The sequence below is a fragment of the Chrysochloris asiatica genome, unplaced genomic scaffold (genome assembly GCF_000296735.1).
Source record: "Chrysochloris asiatica unplaced genomic scaffold, ChrAsi1.0 scaffold00009, whole genome shotgun sequence".
Taxonomy (NCBI): Eukaryota; Metazoa; Chordata; class Mammalia; order Afrosoricida; family Chrysochloridae; genus Chrysochloris; species Chrysochloris asiatica.
Window position 1 is genome coordinate 1373175 of NW_006408527.1, and position 18753 is coordinate 1391927.

Here is an 18753-nt window from a genome sequence, read left to right on the forward strand (position 1 = left end):
TTTCTTTCTTTCTTTCTTTCTTTCTTTCTTTCTTTCTTTCTTTCTTTCTCTTTCTTTCTTTCTTTCTTTCTCCTATCCTTTGGGTTGCAATCTCTGAAATGGCAAGGATCCTATCCAGCCATACTCTCTGAGTCTTAAATCAGTGTTGAGTAATATATTCAGAATGTCAACCAGAACAACGTCCTCTTAATGATAACTCAAAAACTGGTGTAGTGTTTGTGCTGCTATTGCTGATATCCTTTAGCATGCAGTTCAGAGACTGACCTTTCACCAACTATTGGCAACTTCTAAAAGAAAGTTAACCTGTCAACTTTCTTACAGGGAACAAGCTATCAAGCACACCTGTTCAGGTTAGAACCATTCACAACATATCATATTGGTGTGGCGGCTGCAAACAAGGCAGGAGAAGTTTCAAGCCCCTGGACTGTGGTTCAAACCTTAGAATCGTCCCCAAGTGGATTGAACAACTTCACAGCAGAACAAAAAGAGAATGGCCATGCATTGTTACTCCATTGGTCAGAGCCTACAAGAAGCAATGGTGTGATTAAGGTAATGTCCATATTACATATTTCATATGTTTGGTGTTCTCCTGTAAAACAGTTGACGTCCCAGTTCGTATCCTGGGTAGTTCTTGATGGCTCCTCCAAGCACATAATCACAGAGAAAACTGGTGTGGCACTGTGAGTTAATGCACTGGACTGCAAAGTCGGTTTGAATCACAAGGTTGGCAGTTTGAGCTCACCAGCTGCTCCTCAGAAACCCTAAACAGGGTTGCTATAGTTCTGAACTGACTCAACAGCACTTAACAACCACAATTTGCACTTTGTACAGAGATCTATGAGCAAAAGGCAGGAAGCCACACTTAATCTGCCGACTCCCCAACTTCTGTATCTAGTCATGAGAAATGGTCTTATAAATATATATATATTTAGGTTTCACCAGTCTCTGAGTACAATTGTGGAAGCATTTCTACTAATAGCCCACATCTGGATCCTCTGAGCCGTCATCTACATGACAGCTGTGTCTGAAGACATATTCCACAGTGGCGTGGTGACTCCCCTATCAATCTACTTTACTGCATCTGTCTCTCCCCCTGGAATGCTGCTCAGGCCCACCCCGGTTTGCAGCAGCTATTAACACACTGCCCTGTCCTTCACTGTTGTTGCTGTTGCTAGCTGCCACCAAGTAGCTCACGATTCGTGAAGACCCCATGCATGGTGGAACCATAAGGAATTGGTGATTCCGTAGTAGAATTTCCACCTTCCGTGTGAGAGACCTGAGTCTGATTCCTGGCCAGTGGATCTCGTGTATGGTCTCCACACATTTGTCAGTGGTGGCTTCCATGTTGCCATGACGCTGAACAAGTTTTAGTGGAGTTTCTAAACCTACACATACTAGGAAGAATGTCTGATAATCTACTTCCAAAAATCAACCAACGAAAACCCTGCTTCTCCAAGTAGCTAAGTCTCCTTCATTGATTCAAAATATTGTAGGAAAGACTAATGTGGAACTTTGAGCAAAGATTTCATGAGAGAGATGACAGAAGGAGATCCACATGTGGCAGTAACTTAGAACTCTAGCCGACCCAGGACCATCCTCCTGGGCCTCCCTGCAGACTGCCTCATCACTCAGTGCAATGGCTGCCTCTCTGCCTAGCTCCAGGCCTGCTATGTGGAAGAGAAGCTAGTCTCTCTACACCCTTCTACCTCCAGGCCAGACTTCCCCAACCCTGAGGTAGGAGGTTTGAGCTTTAGGATATATGACTTTAAAATCCAAGCCATCACCCTAAGGCCCTCATCAGAAAATAGTTTCTCCCTTTACACCAATGAAAGCAGCCCTCCCTCTTGTTTTTCCTATATCAGAGATTGCCTCTTCCCAGCATGATTGGCAGTAGAAGTATATATTCTTTTTCTTTCATTTACATTTCACTAAATATTTATTGAGCTTCTAAGTGTCAAGTACTGATTCACGAGTGAACAATACAGGCAACAAACATCTCTAGTCTCTTAGACCTTACATGTTTGCATGCATGTATAAGTGACTTTGTGGAAGTATAGGAATGGTAGGGGGACAGAAAGGCAAACAGTAAGGTAGTAAATAAATAACAAGAGAATTTCAGATGAATGCTACGAAAAATTAAACAAGGTAATGCAATTATGTTGGACTCAGGCTATTTTAGAATGGATGATCATTTGAATTGAGTTGACATCTGAGCTGAGACCGGAACGACAAGACAGAGTCGAGTCAGTCATGTGGAGATACAGGGGCAAAATGTTCCAGACAAAATGAGCAGCAAATTAAAGGCCTGAAGCCAGGAATGAACTTGGTATATTCAAGGAAAGGAAAGAAAGCCTGTGTGGGTGAAGCCTTAGGAGGAAGACAGAGATGGCACTGGAACAACCTGGAGTAGATTGACAGGTGGCAAATGGCACCCCACCTTGTGGGATGTGTTAAGGAGCTTGAAATTTATTCTAAATGCAGTGAAAACTTACTGAAGCCTTTAAGCAAATAACTTAATCAAATTTACATTTTTAAAAGTCACTCTGGCTATTATGTAGAAAATAGGCTATCAGTTACCAAGAGAATTTGGAAGCAACTGAAAAAATCCAGAGCAGAATTGATGGTGGCTTGAATTTAAGGCAGAAGTCGTAAAGGTAGAGAAATGTGGATGAACTGGAGATATATTGGGAAGGTAGAGCAGAGCTGACAAGACATGTTAATGGACTGGACGTGAGTCATGAAGGAAGCGGAGCGTTCCAAGATGACTTTTGAATTGTGGCCTTGACCCATTGTCTTGGAAGAGGAAGACTGGAAGATGAGTCGGTGTGAGCTGGCAAGTAACCAACTAGAGGTATAAGTCTAGAACTGCTGGGAGGTCTTCACTGAGATATATATTTGGAAATCATTAGCATATAAGTGATATTTAAGCCCATGGAGCTAGAGGATATTTAAGCACAGATAGCTATGGAAAGAATGCAAATAAAGATGATAAGAACCTAAGATAAAACCCTGAGCTCGCTGAAGTTTGGAGATCAACATGAAGAAGACTCAAAAAGGAAGCAGAGGAGCCAAGGAGGTAGGAAGAAAAGTAGTAAGTGGGATGTTCCAGAAGTGATGAAGAATGGTAATCCTAGAGCCCTGCTGTTGTGCTATAGGATAAGCACTGGACTGCTAAACACAAGGTCAGCGGTCCGTACTCACCAGCCTCTCCTCAGAAAACCTATAAAGGGTGGATGTGAGTTGGGACTGAGTTACTAGCACTTAACTGTCACCAAGTTGGTTCGACTCTTAGCAAACCTGTATATGGTTTCCAAGCTGGTGGGTTTGAACCTTGTGTTTAGCAGTCCAGTGCTTATCCTACAGCACAACAGCAGGGCTCCAATATATAAAGAGATAAAGGTTTATCTCAAAGAATAGCTCACACATTTATGGAGACTGGCAAGTCCCAAAGCCATGGGTCATGCTTCAGACTGGAGGCTTCTCCTAACTCACATGGTTCCAAGGGCGGAACAACCGCAAATCAGCATGCTAAACAGCAAGCTGCTAGCTTACACCTCAAGAACTGAAGGTCAGAGGATGATGAGTCATATGCATGAGTGAGAAAGAATGAGCTTTGGCAGGACATCCAGATAAATTGAATACCGGCCATACCCCCAAAGAAACTCCCCATACATCAAATCACAAAGTAGAGGATAATTGCATAATGTTGAAAATCTTGGTCAAAACAAGTTCACACATAACATTAACCATCATAGTCTACCACATGTCAACTTCTCACTGTACACATCTCCTTAAATCTATATAATCTCTAAATGAAGATAGCTATGAAATCATACTTGTACCTAGCATGATACAACTAACATATATAATACCAAACTGCCAGATACATAGATAGATAGATAGATGATAGATAGATAGATAGATAGATAGATAGATAGATAGATAGATACATACATACATACATACATACATACATACATACACAGACATCCATGTATAAGAGAACAAGGAAGAAATGCTAAAAGCAATTGCAGGTATTTAGAACAACCTTCTTCCACCACTCCTGCAGTGTTCCTTTTATCCTCAGCAAGCACCTCAAGTTCTTTGCCTGGTGAGGTGACCCAAACCTTCATTTCTGAAGGGTCTGAATTGTTATTATTCTTATCACTATTAAGTTTCTGTAGTTTTCCATTGACTGGGTATGGTACTACTAAAAGAAATCCTAAGGAATCTCCTGTGTTCCAGAAATACTCTTCTTTATGTCCATAATACAGAATACTGAGATCCATGGTCAGACCAAGTTGACGCATAACATTAACTATCACAACAGGATTGATGAATTCATTGCCCACATGGCTGAACTTAATCTATAGTTCACTTCCCTCAGGTCAGTCTGAAAATCCCTGCCCTTTAAACACATGGTTGGTCTTTCAGACATGGTCAGTCCCACCCTGAATCATCTCATTAGCATAATCTATCAAGTGTATTGCAACAGGTTGCAACAGGCCCACTATAAATAACAAAGACATTCCTATCAACTTTCAGTGGTTCAGAGAGTCAGAAGATTGTTTTCACCAGAACAAAAGAATATTTTGCCCCCAAAGAGCAATCAGTTCTTCCATGGCTTGCAAGAGAAAACAAGGTCATTTTGTTTTGCTTTGTTTGTCCCTGCTCTTGAGTAATCAGAGCTTACATCATATATTCATATGACAGCTATAAAATTTATTTTATAAGTAAAATATTAATACATTTAATTAGGTTATAAATATTACCAAACTCTTACTTGCCTAATAAATATTATATTAATATTATATTGTTGTTAAGTGCCATTGAGTCCGTTCTGACTCATAGGGACTCTGTATAGGGTTTCCAAGGAGCAACTAGTGAGTTTGAACCACCAAGCTTTTGGTTAGCTGTTCAATGCAGATCCTACAGCACCATACCAGGACTCCTCATATAATGTAGTATTACATATTTGTTATTGTTTTAAATGTCATTGAGTCAGTTCTTAATCATAGTGACCCAATATAAGATTTATGAGGAGTGGCTGGTGGGTTTGAACCACTGAACTGCTTAGCCTACTGCACCATATCAGGACTCCATAAGTGCATATATGGACTCCTGGCATGGTGCTGTAGGATCAGAACTGGACTTTGAACCCAAGATGGGCAATTCAAGCCCTCCAGCTTCTCCTAGGCAATGTATACAGAGTCCCTATGAGTCGGAACTGACTCCACGGCACTTAACAACAACAACTATATGTATAGATATACTCACATATATGCATGCATACAAGTATTTGTTGTACATATATGCAATTATGAGACCTGGTGTGGCACTATAGGATCAGCACTGGACTGCTTACCACAAAGTTGTCAGCTCAAACTCACCAGTCCCTGCTTGGAAACCATATACGTGGTCTCTACGAGTCAGAACTGACTCGAAGGCACAAAACAGCAACATCAATTCATACTCACAGACACCTTTTGAGCCTTGTTATAAAAGATTAAACATTAGAATCTCATTTCCTAGCTAATGCTGAGGAACATGGGCAATGTAGACAAGTCCTATTTACGCTTGTTGTTGTTGTTGTTAAGTGCCGTCGAGTTGGTTCTGACTCTTAGTGACCCTGTATAGGTTTTCGAGGAGCAGCTGTTGAGCCTGAACCACCGACCTTGCACTTCAAATGGCTTTGCAGTCTGGCTCATTAAACCACAGTGCCACACCAGGACTCCACTATTTACCCTACCTAGGGTGAAATCATAAGCACAAATAGGGTATTTGAATATTATTTTCTACCTGCAAAACATTTGTTTTTGAAAAAGAAGAAATCCCATGAATACTGGTTAAGTCAGGAATCAGACTCAATAATGCTTAGATTTACATGTTAAAGTATTATCCAAACAAGAGGAAGTGGGAAGGGGAGAAAGGAAGGAAGAAAGTAAAGACCCAGTAGGAGGAGAGAGGAAAGGAGAAAAGAAAGAAGAGATAAAGGAAGGAGAGAGGGAGGAAGAGAAGGAAGAAAATCAGTGGTCCTCTTTCTGCAGACTTCAGGTAACTGGAAAAAATCATATTTCAACAATAAGTCTCAGAATGCTTCTTCAAGATTAGGGTCACCAAGATAAGGAATGAAAAGAGAGAAAAGGTTAAGAGATGTACAAAATAGCTACATCATGAAGGCATATGCTATAAATTGATTCCTTTTCCTTCTCTTCTTTCAGACTTACAACATCTTCAATGATGGTACCCTGGAGTATACTTGCTTGAACCGTCATTTTTTCTAGCGTCATCTGACCCCTTTCACTCTCTACACACTGACCTTGGAGGCCTGCACCAGGGTGGGCTGTGCACACTCAGAGCCCCAGTCTCTGTGGACAGAGGAGGCCCCTCCCAGCTCTCAGTTGGTTCCCACAATTCAGACATTGGGGTCCACCAACATTGAGCTGAGTTGGTTTGAACCTGTTAACCCAAATGGAATGATAATTCACTATGAAGTGATTCACAGATGCTTCGAAGGGAAAGCTGGGGGCAACCATACAATCCCGGGAGATGAGAAAATTGTTTTCACGGACTATAATACTGAAAGGAACACCTTTATGTACAATGACACAGGTTTGCAGCCATGGATGCTCTATGAATATAAAATTGACACTTGGAATTCAGCAGGCCATACCTGTAGCTCATGGAGTGTCGCAAAGACAAAACAAGCACTTCCAGAAGGTATCTTTCTACCTGAACTATCCCACTTGTCTGCGCATCCCCAACGACTCCTAATTTCCTGGACCCCACCAGAACAGCCTAATGGCATTATCCAGTCCTATCGGCTTCAAAAGAATGGAATATTCTACCCTTTCAGCTTTGATGCTCTGACTTTCAATTATACAGATGAAGAACTGCTTCCTTTTTCCACATACAGTTACGCAGTCATGGCCTGCACAAGGGAAGGCTGCTCCACCAGCAAACCCCCCAACATCAAAACTCCTGAGGCTGCTCCAGGAGGGCTCAGCTCTCCAGCTCTTTAGACCATCAGTGCCACTCAAATAAATGTATCTTGGTCACCACCATCAAATCAAAATGGAAAGATCACAAAGTATCTACTTAGATCTGATGGTAAGGACTACCTTGCTGAGCAAGGCCATTCCATGCTGGTTTCTCACCTGCAACCTTATACCCAATATAATTACTCCCTAGTGGCCTGCACCAATGGTGGTTGCACAGTTAGTGTGTCAGTATCTGCCTGGACATTGGAGGCCCCACCACAGAACATGGGCGCTCCAAGATTGCAAGTTACAGGCTCAGAATCAATAAAAATCACCTGGAAACCTCCAAGAAACCCAAATGGTCTAATCAGAAGTTATGAACTTAGGAGGGATGGAGCTATTGTATATACTGGACTAGAAATCCCCTATCACGATTTTACCCTCAACCCAGGTATGGAGTATGGCTACACAGTGACTGCCAGTAACAGCCAAGGTGGTATTTTGAATCCACTTGTCAAAGATCGAACCAACCCCTCAGCACCCTCAGGGATAGAACCCCCAAAATTCTAGGACCCTCAGGAGATTTTAGTGTATTGAGACCCTCCAGTGAAGACAAACGGCAGTATTGTTAACTGTACTCTCTTCATCCATGAACTCTTTTGAAAGAGAAGCAAAGATTATGCACATAAACACAACTCATGATACTTTTGGTACCCGGTTGTTCGTAATAAACCAGCTGCAGCCATTTCAGAGGTAGGTAACCAATGCTGAGAGCAAGCCACTGTCATTTCTATTACACGAGCACACAGTTCTAATGATAACTATAATAGCAAGGTGGGGGTGACATCCCCAACCCCATCCACTTAATCATCAACAGTAGATAGATAAAGACCATTCGTATCCAGCAAAGCTAGTTTACACACTTTCTGAAGAGAAGGATTCTTGTAGGTGACAACTTTGAGAGTCAGTCTTTCAGAAATGGCTATACTTCACCATAATGTCTAGAACACACAGTGCAGACATGTGCCAGTTTCCTGCATCTAGTCCCTTCTGGAAACATGCAGGCCTCTGGACAGTTTTCTGTGTCCCAAAGAGATCATCTGACCCAGGCAGTGAAGAACATAAAATGTTATTTTAAAGCAACTTTCAAATAGGATCTTAAAAGATGTTATCAGTAAACATGATGCTAATCTAATCTTTGTAATATCCTATAAAAGACACAGAAAGATAGAATGAAATAGTATGTAACAAAGTCATGCTGCAGTTATCAGCTAAGGAAACCTGGGGCTAGAGACACAAAAAAAGATCTTCCCCTACAACCTTGAAGAGAGCATGGTCCCATCACACTGGAATTTAGACATCTCGTCTCAATAATGTGAGTCAATAAATTTCAGTGAGAGCTGCTATCAACCATAGTTGTACCAAATCCAACTATATCATAGAGAGAGCCTTTCTTATTATATCTAGCACTTCTTCCAAGGATACTATGGCTGCTCTGAATATATATGTTCCCCTGCTTCAGAATTTCCCTTCTCTGATCTCAAGAGTTTCTCAGGATACGCTTTCTCAGTGGTCCCCTCTGGACTTTCAGCTTGCATGAAAGTGTATTTCTGACCACACAAAAAATTGTGTAAGTACACCTCTTCCCATAGTTTAAAGCAGGGGTGGAGAACATACAGCCCGCAGGCCATATAAAGCCTGTGAAATCATTTGGTCTGGCCCTGCCAAGGCAACCCCAGTTCCAGTTATCACGCTGTTCTTGTTAAGTTTCGATAAGTTGGTTCCAACTCATAGCTGGTGAGCTTGAACCACCAAACTTGCAGTTCAAACTGATTTTGCAGTCCAATGCTTTATGCCACAGCGCCACACCAGGATTCCAGCCACCATAGTTGTTGTTGTTTTTGTTAAGCACTGTCTGTTTCAGTTTCAACTCATAGCGACCCTGAATAGAGTTTCCAAGTAGCAACTGGTGAGTTTGAACCACTGACCTTGTGGTTCAAACTGATCTTTCGGTCCAGTGCTTTATGCCACAGTGCCACACCAGCCATCACAGTAGGGTTGAGTTAATTAAATGTTTGACCAAATTTAACAGGCTAATTTTTAAGTTGGTAATTTTGTATGCCCCATGAATGTTATAAATATCCAAATAGCCCTTGGCAGAAAAAAGCTTGCCCACCCCTGGTTTAAAAGGATTATTTTGCCCTATTCCTCATCACATTTTAAGTTACTTATATCCCCAGAAAGAATAGTAATAAAAGGCTTATGTTTAAATTTTAGTAAAATGTACAGAACCACTTAAAAATTTAAAGGGTGAAGTTGTGTTGATTTCCAACTTTGGTAAAACTCAGCTGTTATTGTAATCTGCAGACATGTAGATCGGTGGTGCTTATGTGCTGTGGAGTCGGTTCCGACTCATAGAGACCCTACATAGGGTTTCTGAGGCTGTAAATGTTTACAGGAGCAGAAAACCTCATTTTTCTCCCATGGAATTGCTGGTAGTTTCAAATTGCTGACCTTGAGGTTAGCAGCGCAACTTGTAAACACTACACTATCAGAGCTCCTTGATATGTAGATTGTTGTTGTTATTGTTAGGTGCCATCGAGTTGGTACCAACTCATAGCAACCCTATGCACAACAGAACACAACACTTCCTGGTCCAGGGCCAACCTCACAATTGTTTCCATGCTTGAGCCCAATGATGCTGCCATTTTGCCTTTTCCATCTCACTGGGGGTCTTTCTCTTTTTCTCTGACCCTCCACCCTACCAAACATGATATCCTTCTCCAGTGACTAGTCCCTCCTGACAATATGTCTGAAGTATGAGAGACGAAGTTTGGCCATCTTGGCCTCCAAGGAGCATGCTGGCTGCACTTCTCCCAAAACTGATCTATTGGTACTTTTGGCTGTCCATGGTACTTTCAATATTCTCCTCCAACACTGTAAGTCAAATGCATCAAATCTTCTATGATCTTCCTTATTCACTGTCCAGCTTTCTCATGTATATGAGGTTATTGAAAATACCATGGCTTGGGTCAGATGCACCTTAGTCCTCAAGCTAACATCTTTGCTCTTCAACACTTTAAAAATGTTGTAGATTAGATATGTAGATTGTTGTTGTTGTTATGTGCCATGGAGTCGGTTCCGACTTATAGCGACCCTGTACAGGGTTTCCGAGGCTGTAAATCCGTATGGGAACAAAAAGCATCATCTTCCTCCCACGGAACAGCTGGTAGTTTCAAACTGCTGACCGTGAGATTAGCAGCCCGATTTGTAACCACTATGTTACCAGAGCTACTTAGATATGTAGATTAGATCTCTCTAATATATGTTGTTGTTAAGTGCTGTGGAGTTGGTTCCAACCCATAGTTTCCAATGAGCGGCTGGTGAGTTTAAAACACTGACTTGCAGTTCAAACTAACCTTGGGGTCGGGTGCTTATCCTACAGTGCCATGGTGGTGGTCATGTGTTGTGGAGTCGGTTCCAAATCATAAGACTCTGTGTAGGGTCTCTGAGGCTGTAAATCTTTGTGGGAGCAGAAAACATTATCTTTTTCCCATGAAACTGCTGGTAGTTTTGAATAGTGCTGGTGAAATGAAACATTCATGGTCTTCTGCATCTGCTCATGATAATTATTTAGGGTCATATTAAATATTAAACAGTAATTAAAACTTCCACAGGTATTCTCCACAGCTAATCCGCATACTATGTGTGTGAGTTGGCTTTTATCTTGTTCTGCTTTAATGCATAAAAATGACCTACCTTGGATGCAGAACTGTACATTTTATAGTGGTTCCTGTACCTGACAGCTGACTGCAAGTTTTTAAAATCATATTTTCAAAGAATTCTAGAGAATACAAGTGGTTTTCCAGATATGAGAAGAACATTTTTTCCAGGCTGAAAAAGAAAAAAGTAAATGCTTATCTGATCAACCTAGCAATGATATTTAAGGCTATCAGTGATGTCATTCCAATTAGAGACAGAGGTAGCATTGATGATGCAAATAGAATATAAGCCCCAAATCACTTGTATAGGTTATTGGCATTTGTATTTGCTACCTCATACTGCCATATTGAAATACAATGAACTGGCTATTTATAAAGAACAAAAATTTATTCGAGGCTGTTGTTATTAAGTGTCACTGAGTCTGTTTTAACTCATAGTGACCCTATATAGGGTTTCTGAAGAACAGCTGGTAAGTTTGAATCATCAACCTTGTGGTTAGGAGTCCAGTGATTATCCTACAGCGCCACACTAGGATTCTATTGTTGTTATTATGTGCCATGGAGTTGGTTCTGACTCATAGCGACCCTGTACAGGGTTTCCGAGGCTGTAAATCTTTACAGGAGCAGAAAGAGTCATCTTTCTCCCTTGGAACAGTTGGTAGTTTCTAATTGCTGACCTTGTGGTTCGCAGCCCGATTCGTAACCACTACGCTACCAGAGCTCCTTACTGGAGGCTAAAAGTCTAAATTCAGGTGTGGTAGGGTCAAGTTCTCTCCAAAGAATCTAGGGGTAGATTGTTTTTGTGTTTCTCTCTCAGCTTCAATAAGCTCTGATAGCGTAATGGTTATGAGTCATGTTGCTAACCTCAAGGTCAGCAGCTAGAAACTACCAGTTGTTCTTTTGGAGAAGGATGAGGCTTTCTGCTCCCATAGAGATTTATAGCCTCGGAAACTCTATGCAGGGTTGCTATGTGTCAGAATCGACTCAAAGACACATAATCAAACCACCTCTCAGTTTCAGGTACACCAGGTTTCCTTGGTTTATTGTTATAGCATAACTTTATGGTCACATGCTATTTCCCCTCTGTCATTCTGTGTCTCATCTCATTTACGTTATTATTGTTATTAAATATCATTGAGTTGCTTCCGACACTATATAGGGTTTCCAAGAAGCTGCTGGTGGGGTTGAACTGCTAAACTTGTGGTTCACAACCCAGTGCTGATCCTGCAGTGTCACACCAGGAGTCCATAAGCGCTGGACTGCGAACCACAAAGTTGGTGGTTAGAGTACACCAGCCACTCCATGGGAGAAAGTTGAGGCTCTTTACTTCCAAAAGATGTGCAGCCTTGGAAACCCTATACAGGGTTACTATGATTCAAAACTGATTCAAAAGCACTTAAAACTTAAAGTCTCTTTTATAGGACATCACAAAGATAAGATTAAGGCTGTGTTCACTGACAACCTCTTTTAAAATCCTATTTTAAAAAAGACCACATTCACTGTGACAATATGTTAGGACATCAACATGTCTTTGCGGGGACACAATTCAATGCATAACATAGATCATGCGGTTTCATGGTCCTTTTTTTAAAAAAAACAAACGATTAATATTTAACAAACACTGCATATTAGTATATATCCCTTATTGTTGTTTTTGTAAAGTGTCATCAAGTCAGTTCTGACTCATAGTGACCCTATGTAGGGTTTCCAAGGAGCAGCTGGTAGGTTTGAACTGCTGACCTTGTAGTTTGCAGTCCAGTGCTAATCCTACAGCAGTACACCAGAAGTCCATATATTCCTTGGGCAACCTCAATTGATCCATAGAAAGAAATAGCCTGTGAATAAGATCTGTAGCAAAAGGAATCTGAACCAGAATTCTTAAATCACCACAAAAAATCTAGGTAATTAATAATCCTTATTGGATAATCAAAATTGATTTCATAGGATGGCTTAGAAGATAGATCTGCCATGTGTAGCTACTGATTTGTTCACTAGTGAGCTGCTAGCCACATATTAGGAGTTAGCCCTTCAGAGGCTACTGGGCCTCGGCTTGGTAAGATATTAAATTGGTGACCAAAGAAGATGGGCAGAAGAAAGGGGGCACGGGGCATAAGAGGGGAATGAAGAACTTCACAAAGAATTGTTCTTGTTTTGTTAGGTATCAAGGCATCAATTTCTTCTCATAATGACTCCCAGATGACACAATAAAACTGCCCCATAAGGTTTTCTGATTTTCTAGTACGTAATCTTTCTATGGAGTCCTGGTGTAGCTCTGTGGGTTAATGCACCAGACTGCAAAGCCGTTTGAACTGCAAGGTCAGCGGTTCAAGCTCACCAGCTGCTCCTCAGAAACCCTATACAGGGTCACTATGGGTCAGAATCTACTCGACGGCATTTCACAACAACAACAATCTTTCTAGGAGTCGGAACCGATTCCACGGTACTTAACAACAACAACAACCTTTGTTGAGTCCTGGTGTAGCACTGTGGGATCAATCACTGGATCTCAAGGTCGGTTTGAACCACAAAGTTGGCAGTTGAAACTCTCTAGCCACTCCTCGGAAACCCTATACAGGGTCGCTATAAGTTGGAACCGACTCAACAGCACTTAACAACGATCTTTGTGGATGCAGATTCCTTGGTCTTTCTCCTACAGAGATGCTGGTTTTGATTAAAAGTCCAGCACTTAACCCTTGCACTACCAGCATGCTTCACAAAGGAATGTAGTTGTGTGCAGTTGAGTCGATTCCAACTCATCGTGGCCCCACAGGACAGATTCCAAAAGTCGCCTGGGATTTCAAGACTATATTCTTGACATGCAGCCTGCCACATCTTTCTCCTGTGAAACTGCTGACAGGGTCAAACTGCCAACAGTTTGCTTAACACTTTTACAGAGGGATGTACATGAGAAAGAAAATAGATAACACAAACAGAAAAAAACAAGAGAGCAGAAAGCAGTCGTCACAGGGAGTAAGGGGGAAGGTATAAAATGAAGGAAAAGGGACTAGAAACAAGAGATAAACGGAGAGTCTAGAGTTTGAGGAGAAATCAGAGTTGTCATAAAATCTCTAGGGCATTGTTGTTGTTAAGTGCCATCAAATCAGTTCCAACTCACAGTGACCCTGTATAGGGTTTCTGAGGAGTGGCTGGTGAGTTTGAACAGCCGACCTCATGGATCAAACCGACCTTGCAGTCCAGTGCATTAGCCTGCAGAGCCACACCAGGACTCCCTAGGGCTTTGGAAACAGTGAAGAAAGCTCTCCTTTTCAGCCACAGGGACTTGTTACTAACAAAAGCCCCCCTTTTTTGAAAAGGACATGTCCCTACTATGTAAATGGACCTTTCCATGTGGCAACAGACCAGCTCTGAGACAAACATAATTGATTAGTTGAATTTAACTGAATGGTGATAAGGTGTCTCCATGATTGATAATCTAGAGTGTAATTGGGTTAACTCTGGCTCCAAAAGGTCTTTGTGTGGTATAAGAGGGCCTGTTTAAAATGTCAAGTATCTGGTGAGGGGATGATGTTCCTTCATGACCTGAAAGTATTTGTGAAGAATCACTTAGTTCTAACTACAAACAGGTAGAGGAGTCCTGAGAGTATGTATGCATTGGGCTGCTATCATTTCTAATCCACTCTGCAGGGAAAGATGAGGCCTTGTGCTCCTATAAGGGGTCTCTGTGAGTCAGAACTGACTCATTGGCACACAGCAACAGCAGAGAGGTAGGAAGAGTACAGCATAGCCAAAAACCAATCGTACATTGTCCCCAAGGCCTGCATTCTTTATCACTAAGTTAAGAAATTCTACAGAGTACCAGAATCTTCACACTGAAAGAATCTCAAAAGTCTATTAATTCCATACATTCCTGTTTAGGAGAAGAATTGTGCCCAACACTTTAGTTTGGAAAACAACAAACATTTAAAATATAAGATTTTCATGGAAATAGGATTTTGTTATTCTTTAAAAGGGTCAGAAATATGTAAGAAAAGAGCCCCGAGTAATGCAAACCATTAATGTACTCAGCTGCTAGCCAAAAAGTTGAAGGTTCGAATCCACCCTGAGGTATGTGGGAAGAAAAACATGGAGATCTACTTTCCAAAAAAAGTAGCCATTGAAGTGCCTATGGAGCACAGTTTCAATGTGATACGCCTAGGGCTGGCATGAGTTGTAATCGACTCAACAGCAACTGATTATGTGTGTGTGTGTTGTTAAGTGCCATTGAGTTGGTTCTGACTCATCATGACCCCGTATAGAGTTTTTAAGGCTTATAAATCTTTGTTGGAGCAAAAAGCCTCATCTTTCTCCCACAGAGCAACTAGTGGGCTCAAACCCACTGACCTTGTGGTTAACAATCTATGTATGCATATATATATATATATATATATATATATATATATATATATACATACACACACATAGAGAGAGAGAGCCCTGGTGTGGTGTGCTACAGGATAAGTACTGGACATCTAACCACAAGGTTTGAGGGTCAATCCCACGAGTCTATACAGGGTCACTGAGAATCACAGTCAACTCAACTTCACTTAACAACAACAATATATGAATAAACTTATTTAAAATTATTTCTCTTTTATTCTTAAAGCACTTGCCTTTAAAGACTCTTCCCATAAAAATCTATTCTGCTGATAATCATGAATTTCTGTCTTGTGTTTTAAAGGTATGAAGTTCGCATTCAAGCATACACCATGCTGGGATGTGCAGCTAGTGACTGGACATTCATAGAGACCCCTGAAATTCCACCTCTGATGCAACCTCCTCCCCATCTACAGGCACAGATGGCTTCAGGAGGAGTGCAGCCCACTGTTTCCCTCTTGTGGGCAGGGCCACTTCAGCCAAGTGGAAAAGTTTTGTATTATGAATTGTACAGAAGGCAAATAGCAAATGAACCTGGAAAATCAAATCCAGTGCTGACCTATAATGGAAGTTCAAACTTTTTTTAATTGATTCAGAACTATTTCCGTTCACAGAATAGGAATATCAGGTAAGAAATGTTTATTATCAACCATTCAAACTGAAGAGTGTGTGCACACGGCAGCATCAGCCTGTAAACACGCCTTGCAATTTGAAAAACCACTTGAAACATGGAGGTTAAGGTGTTTCATAATATTCTCATTAAAAGTTTAAGCAGTTCATGAAGGAGTGAAGACCATATTCACTTGCCGTCTTCATTTCCTTGGGTCTTGATCCATATGATATATGCTTGTTATTTTAATGTAGATTTTAGATGAAGTGTTTGCATTGCTTATTGTTAAACTGGTTTCTGCTGTGAAGTTTCCCCAGTCAGTGTTACCTTGGTAAGAAATACTCCTTGTTAAATGACCACTCTGAAAATAGCTCATTCATTTTATCAAGACAGAACGCAATCTCATGGCAAACAGCTCCAGCCCTTGTGCTCAAAGATGTTCGTTTCAGTCTAGAGGAAAGAAGTGAACCTGTTCAAGGGATGAGAAAGACAAACAATAGGACTGCATACCTCTGAAAATCTAAGGGAAAAATTGTTAAGCACTGGACTACTAACCAAAAGTTTGGCTTTTCAAACCTCAGAAGAAAGTTCTGGTGATATGAGTCAGAATCAACTGGATGGTAACTAACAACAACAACAAAAAGCCCAGGATGTAAAATAATATTCTGAAAGTGTTTATTGAAATCTATACATTTCTGTTGTTGTTGTTGTTGTTGTTAGGTGCCATCGAGTTGGTACCGACTCATAGCAACCTTATGCACAGCAGCACGAAATACTGCCTGATCCTGGGCCAACCTCACTCCTGTTACCACGCTTGAGTCCATCGATGCTGCCACTTGGCCAATCCATCACATTGGGGGTCTTCCTCTTTTTCTCTGACTCTCCATCCTACCAAACATGATATCCTTCTCCATATGGTCCCTCCTGACAATATTTCTGAAGTATGAGAGATGAAGTTTGGCCATCTTGGCCTCCAAGGAGCACTCTGGCTGCACTTCTTCCAACACAGATCTGTTGGGGGTTTTTTGGCAGCCCATGGCACTTTCAATATTCTCTTCCAACATCATAACTCAGTATTTAAATACCAGCAGGGTCACCCATGGTGGACAGGTTTCAGATGAGCCTCCAGACAAAGACAGTCTAGGAAGAAGGAGTGACGAACTACTTCCCAGATATTTAGTCACTGAAAACCTTATGACTAGCCAAGAAAATTTCTATTAGGTGTGTTTATTTTGTTTTGTTCTGTCATTAGAATCCATTTGCATTCTTGGAGTAAAAGCAGTCCCATTTCCAGTTTTGGAATGATTCTCTCCACCCCTACCTTTTTCTCAGGCTTGATGAAAGTGTCAATCAAAATGTTTTAGCTGTCACTTAGGCAAGAGTGGGCACTGGTACCTCTCTCAGCCACTCAGAGTTGCCTGAGGCTTGGTATCGCCAACAGAGTAACTCGGAATGTAAACTAGCAGAGGTGAGAAGTCCTGATTAAATATCTCCAACTTCAGTCCAAAAGTTGCTCTGTTGCCTGCTGGTTCCGGGCCTGATTCTTCAGCTACTCCTTTAATTCCATCTCCTTCCAATAAGTTCCCTTTTTGTTTAAGTCAGAATCTGTTTCTCTTTCTTACAATTAAAGGAAGCTTGTTGATTGATGCAAGCAAGCACTTTCTAAGCGCCAAGCACAATGTCAAGAACAATTGTGTAAATGCAGGAACTGAGCCTTAATAAACTAACCATACCAGAAAAAATAAAATCACTGAGTTACCAGCAGTATGATAACAAATGAAAAAGTACAAAAATTAGATGTACTATTTAAAGTACAAAAGAAGATGTTTTAGGCCAGTAATGTATGAGATAAGTTACCCAGTGAAGATACTAAGAATTGAAAATGTAAACGCAATCTTGAATGCTCTGAACCTACAAACAGATATAAATCCACAATGTCTTACTTGATTTGAATTTCAAATTCCAAATCAAAAAATCTCTAAAATTCAAAGCTTTGTTTTCTTTTTTTTTAAGTTTGGAATAACTCATTTGTCAGCAAAACTTGATCTGTACAGGCTTGGGGCTACTTATTGTTGTTGTTGTTAAGTGCTTCTAATCTGTTCCAACTCATAGCAACCCTATGGAGTGTTTCTGAGGAGCGACTGGTGGATATGAATCGCCAACCTTGTACAGCACCACACCAGGACTCCGGGTTTACTTATAGTATTTATTTATTCTACTTATGTGGCACTGTAGGATAAGCACCGGACTGCAAAGTCAGTTTGAACCACAAGGTTGGCAGTTCAAACTCACCTCCTATACAGGGTCACTATGCATTGGAACCAACTCAATGGCACGTAACAACAACTTAATAAGACCACTTATGTTTTTCTGCAGATATATTGTAGTTTATTACAAGGTGATTACCTTGATCCTCCTGAGGATATCATAAAATATACAAAAGTCTATGCATTTCATTACATTTCTAAAATCTGAAAAAATAATTGCAAAACACATCAGACTCCAAAGTCTTCAGATAAGAAATACGGCTTATTTTAAGAAGGAACCAAATATCTATTGTTGCCACAAGTGGAAACATAACACTGTTGAAACGGGCAGAACACTGATGGCCTTCCTTTTGTTCTTTTGTCATTGTCTTTTGTTGAGATGTGTCAAGTTATCACAGAAACCTCTACCCTTGATTATCTAGTCTTCTTTATTAAAAAAAAAAAAAAAATACACTGTGCAAGATAGCATGAAAATTTTGGCCTGTAATTGTTGGTAAGTGCTGCCAGGTCAGTTCTGACCCATAGCTACCCTGTATATTATTTCCAAGGAGTAGCTCGTGAGTCCAGTGCTTATCCTACAGCATCATGAGAGGACTCTCGTTAAACAAAACTAAATGACTCATAGATACTTGAAACAATCCAGTGATTACAGCTTCTTTGGCATTATGTTGTGTCATTGGGTTAAACAATTGGCCACATGATAAGTATATTTTTCTTGTCAGTTTTCTGTTGTTGTTAGGTGCTACCAAGTGGATATTCAACTCATAGTGATTCCATGTGGCAGAATAGAAGTGCCACAC

At 40.9% G+C, this 18753-nt stretch overlaps 1 protein-coding gene across 1 annotated transcript in view; it reads left to right on the top strand.

Moving 5' to 3' along the window:
* The window catches only part of USH2A (Usher syndrome 2A (autosomal recessive, mild)), a 1370557-nt gene that overhangs the window by 1279647 nt on the left and 72157 nt on the right, over positions 1 to 18753 (top strand). Inside the window, 5 exon segments of the mRNA XM_006834191.1 lie at positions 322 to 549; positions 6222 to 7637; positions 7639 to 7733; positions 15381 to 15660; positions 15663 to 15704. Of these exon segments, the coding sequence (XP_006834254.1) occupies positions 322 to 549; positions 6222 to 7637; positions 7639 to 7733; positions 15381 to 15660; positions 15663 to 15704 (2061 nt within the window).